Source organism: Bombus huntii, chromosome 14 (assembly GCF_024542735.1).
Source record: "Bombus huntii isolate Logan2020A chromosome 14, iyBomHunt1.1, whole genome shotgun sequence".
Classification (NCBI taxonomy): Eukaryota; Metazoa; Arthropoda; class Insecta; order Hymenoptera; family Apidae; genus Bombus; species Bombus huntii.
The window spans coordinates 11669038-11677428 of NC_066251.1; the positions used below are offsets into that span (position 1 = coordinate 11669038).

Below are 8391 nucleotides of genomic sequence, written 5' to 3' on the forward strand. Positions count from 1 at the left end.
TATACGTTTCAATTTCGCATCAAATGCTGGTGCATCCAGAGTTCGTTTTAAAGGCCAAAATAAGAAACACGTGAGGGATAATAAAGTTGCAAGGATAGTGTGCAAGGTTTGATTGTTCAGAGAAAGACGAGGAAAAAGGCGATGTTTGCTGCGTCATTCGGAATTCGGTATTTGAATTTCTGTTATAATTAAAAAAATTGCTGAAAACAAAAGTCTCGGTTATTATAAACTGTTAATTCATATTTTCGTAGGCTTTCCCTTCATACCTTGCTGCTCTGTTTAGTGCTTTTTCTTTCATTTCTATTGATTTGCATTCCTCTACCAGTATATAGTTTGGTGTTGTCATATCTAAGCCTAGTATCCATTTCACATATCTCCTTTGAACTCTGTCCAGTCTTTCTTCCATGTTCCATCCCCATACCTCTGCTCCAAACAGCGCCACCAGTGCTCCAAACATTTTCATTCTCCTTTTGTAGTCCTGTTTGAATATTTTTTCTCCCACGCTCCATGTTTTCTTCATTGCAATTGTTGCTCCCTTTTTCCTATCTTGTATGTGCTTCTCATCACTTCCGTTTTTCTGCAGTATATACCCTGGGTATCTTATCTCGTCCACCTCTTCTAATTCTTGCTCTCCCCACTTCCATTTTCTTTGCCTCCTTTTGTTCCTTCTTTTTTCAAAGACTACTATTTTAGTCTTTTCCGTGCTCAGCTCCAAATCGGCTTCCTTCAAAAATTTTTTGAGTCTCTTCAACATCTCCTTTAGCTCTTCTTCTCTATCCGCCACCAGCACAATATCGTTTGCGTATATCAATGGCCATACCTTTCTTTCTCCTACCACTATGCTCCCGGCTTGTCCTTTCCTTAATTCTTCTTCTAGTCCTGCCATGTAGATGTTGAATAACGTCAGGCTCAATGGACATCCTTGTCTGACTCCCCTCACAGTCCAAAATTCTCTTGTGTTGTGGTTATTGACTTTCACTATATTCCTCGTTTCTTCGTATATTTCTCTAATCCTTCGGATTAGGTTTTCGCTAATTCCCATTTTCCTCATATTCTCCTCCAGTTTCTCTTTGTTTAGCCTGTCGAACGCCGCTCTTAAGTCCGCAAAGCAGGCATATAGTTTTCCTTTTTCTTTGGTTAGCTGTTTGTCTATGATGTGGTTTATCACGTAAACCGCATCGGTCACTCCTCTTCCTTTTCTTAATCCAAATTGACTCTCTTCCGATTTGTCTTCAATCTCTACTTTCAGACGTTCATCCAATGTCCCTGCGTAGATCTTGTATGCAGTATCCATCAGCGTTACCCCTCTGTAGCTCTTCGCTACTCTCTTGTCCCCCTTTTTTCCAGTCCTCTGGTAGCCTCTCCCCTTTCCATATCTTCCTTAATAACTCCCATAACGTCTCCCCCACTTCCTTCGGTGAGTACTCCCACACCTCATTTTCTAACCCGTCTTCCTCCGTTGCTTTCTTTTCCTTCCAATTCCTTAGCTGGTAAATCACCTCTTCCTTCCTTATATTATCTTCTCTCTCCTCCGTTGTTTTCTCTTCCTCACTATGCCCCCCGTTTTTCGGCTCTCTTTGTGCTCTGTCCCTTCCAAAATTTCCATGAAATGATTTTTCCACTCTTCTTCGCTTATATCCTCATCTATGCCTTTCCTATTTCTTCTGTATCTGTTAATGTATTTCCACGCTTCTTGTTCTGTTTTGATCATCTTTATCTTCTCCATTTCTTCTTCTTCGTGTCTTTCCTTTCTTTCCTTACACCACTGTTTGAATGCCTGTTTTCCTCTATAAGCACTTCTCTGCGGCATTTTCCTTTCCTAAACCTCGTCATCTTCCTTCTCATCTCTCTTTTCCTTTCTTTCCACTCCCTGTCGTACCACGCTTTCTCCCCCATGCCCCATTTCTGTATCTTCACTTGCTTCTTTGGCACTGCTTCGTTTATCTTTTTTTTGATTTCTGTCCACATTTCCTCCACTGTTCTTCCATTGCATGTCCAGTCTCTGCATTTATCCAGGTATTTTTCCCCACTTTCGTTTGTCCATTCTCTTTTCTCCTTCTCTTCTTCTTCTTTTTCCTCCTTTGCCTGTAGTTCCGGCCCCCTATTTCTATCTCTAACGGCATGTGGTCTGACTCTGTCCTTTTTCCTACTTTCATGCCAATTATCTCTTCTGTCGCCTCCTGGTTGACAATCATGTAATCTATCACAGAGTTTCCTCTCTCCCCAATGTATGTCCACTCCCCGCCCCTTCCTTATCTCTTCCATTGATTATCGCCAGCCTCTTTCCTCTAGCTACTTTAACAGAATTCTTCCTTCCCTGTTTATTGTCTTGTCATTTGATCGTCTGTTTTTTTCTTTCCCTAGTTCCTCGTTTATCGGCCCTCCCTCCTCGTTCTTACATTCCAGTCTCCGCCGATGATCATCACTTCCTCTTCTCTTCCGTCTACTCTTTCCTCTATTTCTTTCCATGTCCCTTTTGTCTCTTGATTATAAACTACCATTATCCTATACGTCTTATCATTGTATTCTATTTTTCTTTCCACTATATTATTACTTATTTCTTTGTATTCGATCTCTCTCAGTTCCTTATTTATACCCGTTATTATTCCCTCCTTTGCTCTTCTTTTTTTTCTTACTCTTAATCCTGCCCTAGACTTCCAGTCGAACTTTTTGGATAGTCTATATGTTACGCCACGAGGCTTACCACAGACTGTATTTCTAACCGTCGCTCGCGGTCCTACAATGTCGCAGGTAGATCGTCTTATCTGCCCGAAGGAACATATGCAATATATCGACGAGCGTGTCACGTAAACTTAAGGGTTGGTTGATGAAATAAAATAGCTGAGTCGTAACACAACTATTGTCTTTATTTCACAGCACAGGTTTACACTGATCGGAGAGATGTTCACTATTCTAGAGTTTTGTCTATTTCTCTTTAGGTGTTCTCTTAGCTTTTTCCTCTTTATTCACTTTTCTCCCTCTCTCTTTCTTTCCTCCTCCAGCCTCTCCTCATTTTCGTTCCACCTGTACCATCTATTTTCTATCTTTAGCTTCTTATATCCGATCCTTACATATTCACCCTTTTCCCTTCTTCCTCTGGCTATCCTTCTTATTTGCTGCTGTACCTCTCTTTCTTTTCTCGTCAGATCGTCATCTATGTATATCCCCTTTTTCAGTTTGCTTTTCTCCTTCATTACCCTTATTTTTTCCTCCCTTGATTTCATCGTCGCTACTAATATTGTGTTTTTGTCCCTCGTCCTTATCGTATGTATTTTTTCTACTTCTGCCTCTATTTTCATCTTTCCCTTATGAACTCCCTTACTGTCCCTTCATTGCTTCCTTCGTTCCAGTCTGCTCCTTTAATTACTATGTTTTTTCTTCTCTTCTCTCTCTCTTCTCTGTCTTTCTCTTCCTCGATTTTTCTAATTCTGCCCACTAGCTCCTTCTTTTCCCTTTCCCACTCTTCTCTCTCTCTGGTTCTCTCCTCTCTCTCTCTTTCTCTCTCTTTCACTTCTTTCCCTCTCCTCTTTCATTTTCTTCTTCATTTCCTCCACTTGTTTTTCAAATATTCCTCTTATTTCTCTTATCAACGCCTCAAATCCTCTTTCCATCCTCTCTATTTTTTCCATCAATGACCTCCATTCCTCTCTCCCTGGTTGGTGACTCCTTTCCTGTCAAGCTGTACCTCTCCAGTGTGTTTTTGAAGTCATCCTTGTCTCCCGTCTTACCTGTGTTCCTTTGTCTTCCTCTGCTTAACGCCATCTTTTGTTTCCCTGCCTTACTTACTTCCTTATTTGCCGCGCTTTTGCCTTCCTAACCTCTTCTCCTCTAGTTTTCTAATTCGTACCTCTCTCTCGTTCCAGACTTCTTTTCGCTTTTCTTTCACTTTCTCCTCGTATTCTCACCCTTTATTTTCCCTTCTTCGTGACACTTTGTATTTCCTTCTTCTTTTTCCCTTCGCACTTCCCTTTTTCTCCAGAACTCTACGTCCGCGTGTTACCTTCGCCCCGAACCAAACCCCTGTCGTAGTTTACCCATGCTATTTTGACGTTCTCCACGTTGACGTTCAGAGTACTGACCAGAAATCACATTGCGTTTACTGCTGAAGTTTGTAATATATTTCGGCTTACTTCTGCGTTTTCTCAACCGCAGTTTCTAGGATTTTGTGCGTTTCTTTCTCTGATATGGAGAAAGTTTGGGTTAGACAATAATTTAAACTGTGCAACCAGCAATGAGCAAACTGACCCGAACCGAAACAGAACGGTAAGCGTGGAAATATTTGTATACAACACATATATATCACATACTGATGCCTTAACCCCTTACCCTACTGTTTAAGTTTGTTGAAGTGGTTACCACTTCTAAGAAAACTCTACATCTGGTCTTTTTAGTTTTCTCAAGCACTGAAGCCATCGACAGCGTGTAGAAAAAAGACTGCGACGAAGTCAGACCATAAACAGTAGACAGGCGACGTTGGCTTCGGGGTTTTCAGTTATGGGGTAACACAACTAGCGCGCGGATCTGGACCAGCTCAAATTGTATTCTTACTTATAATTACACCTCTATTTAAATATATTTTCTGTCTTACAATTTATCCACGAGTTTTCTCTGTTTACACATCGAATAACTTCAACAATGTTAAAATAGTGTGTGCCATAAGCAACAACATGGTCGGTCACACGTCGAGCCATTTTACGGCTTGGCTGAGCTCTCGAAGCTATACAAATCGCATATGTCGCTTGATATATAAATGCATGTGTAAGGTACAACTAATTTTATTCTGCAAGATGTTTAGTAAATAATTACTACCAATTGATCATTAAACAAGAAAGATTTATTATCTTAAAGTAAATAATAAATCAATAACATGACGTACCACGTCTCTCACACGATGCTGTAAGTTAAGGGGTTAAACGTGTACTCAGTGTCGAAAAGACATGTTCTACTTATAAAAATTATTTTGTTAATAACTTCTTAACAAATAATGAGCGAAGGCTAAAATTTCGAAGCGTCATCCTAGAAGGGGTGGTTGACAAAATATAAGAAGGTTAAGGTCGTTGAAGGTGAGTACCCTAAATAGCATTTTTACTAGGTTATTAAAGCAAAGTGATGACGTAGGCTGATCTAGTCTCCTCTATAACCATACGCGTTCTGAACGCACGTAGATAGGTTACATATCAAGGTTAATTTTTCGGACTCAACTTTTACCATCGGTAGTAATGATTTGTGTAGAAATAAACATAATCATCTCATTCATCATAAGAACCTTGTAAGAAGATAGCATTTTTCAAATATTACAAGTAATGCTGCTTTTCTCTTGTATGTAGGTAAATATTGGGAAAGTATAATACTGGTTTTGAGCTAGTATTGTATGATATTGACACGAAATTCTAAGTTCATATGTTTCCTAGAACGTTTCGATCGACGAAGCATGTAAAGTTTTGATCGATTTTCTGCGATATCAGTATATCGCTTTCATCTTATCATGTAGGCATATAACGCGCATTTTGTAATAAGTTTTTTGGTTGAACAGCTACTAGTAAGAAAATAAGGCGCCTTATACCTTTCCATCCCGTTTTTCCTCGGTTGCTACGCGTTGGAGTGAGATTAGAAGTTCGAAGATCGGTGGGAGAGGGAAGTAGATGAAAGGGAGGAAAAGACGTTGTATAAAGCTGCTAGTTCATTTTGTAAACGATAGATAAGTCGAAAAAAAAGGACGAAAATGACAGAACGAAGAAGCTTTGTACCCGGACGTGTTGTATCTAATCGTAAGTGGAATAACACACCAACTTGTAGAAAATGAGACACCTGTTTGCAAAAGAATTTGCGCTAATTACGTTGGATCGACATAATATATCGATGGAGATTGCCGGAAGGAAAAGATTACCGAAAATGAATTCGATACAAGAAAGGGTTACGGGAGATTCGTTTGTTAGAATTAGAACATTGTTTTCTGGATTTAATTAACATTATAAGCTTCAAAGACACTTATTACCGAGCACTGTATCTTTGAAGCGACTGAGGATTGTGATTTTAATGTTTATCATTTTCGGCGTTGTCGATATTTTATATTCTCTTTCCTCAAGACCAATAATAATTTTTCTATCTTTTTTATAGAAATATCTTTATTATTTTCAGATTTGTTATTAATTATTGTAGTAAAATAATTTAGGTAAACTCATAAAAAACCAATTACAATACCATGTGTACTTATTGTTGCAGTACGATATCTTCCTTTTAAGTGTTAAGATATGGCAGCAACGACTATTCGATAAAAATAAAGCAATGCTCATGTTAGCAGCACAATTAAAACAATCAATGAAACGCGATGTGATTGCGTTAGTAGCAACAAAAGTATTAAGAATCAATATGTTCATAAATGAAAAATCAAGTGTCTCCTAGTCACAAAACTTACTTATCATACACGTTTTCAGCGTCGGTTGAAGGAAAGAAAGATATAAAATGTCCTTAAGCAAATTCATTTCGAGAAATTCACGGGACATTTTATTTGTTGAGTTTCCGAAGCAGTTGTAAGTCGACTATATTTTTTCCATTGGCTAGATATTTACATGCAAAATTTGCACCCCTTTCCGTTGTCTACAGTAAACAAGCAGCAAAGCTATCCTGCCATTTCTCGGCGAATGAGAATAGCCTAAAAACTCAATGTAGCCTTGGGTAACGTTGGCTTAAAACGCCGCATTTATTATTTCGAGAAAAACGCGATAATATTGCGCGTGAAATTTCCAGCACGGCATCATTGAAACATGGTATCGGTAGTCTGGCAGCGTAAAGCGTAAGGCGTAAACTGTTCCCTAGTTCTTACTATACGCAGCTTCCAGCCAGTACAATTGTAAAACGTGCATCCCCATTGTAAAACGCTCGAGGCCGCATCTCCCTCGGTGCGTATATTGCAAGTAATGTCGTGTAAATACAGGACGATATTAAAACTGGTGCGAATTCTCGTGGAAAATGACGTGTATATCCTTCAGGAGACGATCTTTTAGCTCGTCCCCGATGAGAAGTCAAAACAAATATTTGCCACGTACTGGCCAATCTCTGTTATTTGCATGCGCCCTGACTCGCGCACAACAACGACGATATATATTGGTTTGCCTACTGAAATATTCGATCGTCTGCCAGCCAGTGTAAATCTCATTTATAATAATGACGGCACGCGTCGATTCTTTCTTATTCTTGCTATCGATGTTCGTTTTTACTTTAGTAGCATTTCCTCCAACACTAGTTTGTCCAACTTTTATATTTGATAAACTACCCATGGCTACGCTATAAAAATTGTATCAAAGAAATCAAAGGGTATATGACAAAATACATAATGAAAGATGGAAGAGAAGCCTTCATCCTAGTATGAATTTTGCATAAAATCACTCAAATCCTCAAAACTGCATTGTAATAAATGTACAAAATGTCTATGAACGAATTAGCTACTTTGACCACACTCGCAGTTTTAATAAATTATATTTGAATGAAGTATATAATAATGAATTTGTTTTGCTAATTCCAGAATGTACCATTTGAGTACATAGTATATATAAGTTTCTTTTATTATCATTAATTATTTCTTTTTACTATGAATACTTTGTTTCTTGTCTTTTTTACTCAAATACAATAGAAATATTTTATATATCCATTACAAGAGAGATATCTTGTATAAAATACCTTTTCGCTAAAATTTGTTTTTTAGTCCACTTTCGATAATTATATACTCATATAAAAATTTGAAACCAATTGCTTCACGGAAAACGCCCACGAAACTTTGATTTTTTTCAACACTGCTTTTCCAATTCCGGTCTTATTTATAGACATTCTGTAAACTATTTATTTATAATTCTACTATGCGTATGTATTTTCTTCGATTTTCATCTTAATATTTGACGGGTCTTTTGACATATTCTTATCAAACTAATGGCTACGAGTTCATTTAAATCTCGGAATGACCGTGTAACGTCACCCAGGAGCCAGGAATCCGCCGACCTCAAGATATGCATATAACACCTGGTCATGCGATAGCGGTGAGAATAGACAGTAGCCGGATTCCCACTCGTGAGATATGTGAATCATAGTGAGGAGGTAAAGATCCCAGTCCTTTAGTCAGTAAGTCAGTCTGTATTTTGCTATTGAAGTGTAACTTCGCCTTGTGAATAAAGTATTTATATATTATATGTCGGAGAAACGTTGACGATGGGGTTGGGAGCGTTAGATGATTCTTCATTGAAATTAGCCATCGTTGCGGTATAGTAACAGTACGGTTTATTAACACAAGTATGGGTAACACAGGTTCGACAATCAAACACGGCGATTAAGCGCTTGCGGCACTAGTGACAATGATCTCAGGTTCGATAACGAATTCGTGGTCAACGGGATGATAGATGA

General features: G+C 38.5%; 1 protein-coding gene across 1 annotated transcript; it reads right to left on the minus strand.

Moving 5' to 3' along the window:
- Positions 1-1713: 1713 nt before the first annotated feature.
- LOC126873438 (matrix metalloproteinase-2-like) lies at positions 1714-2265 on the minus strand. The gene has a single exon (XM_050634279.1). It carries the CDS (start codon positions 2263-2265, stop codon positions 1714-1716), a length of 552 nt encoding a protein of 183 aa, XP_050490236.1.
- Positions 2266-8391: the final 6126 nt, after the last annotated feature.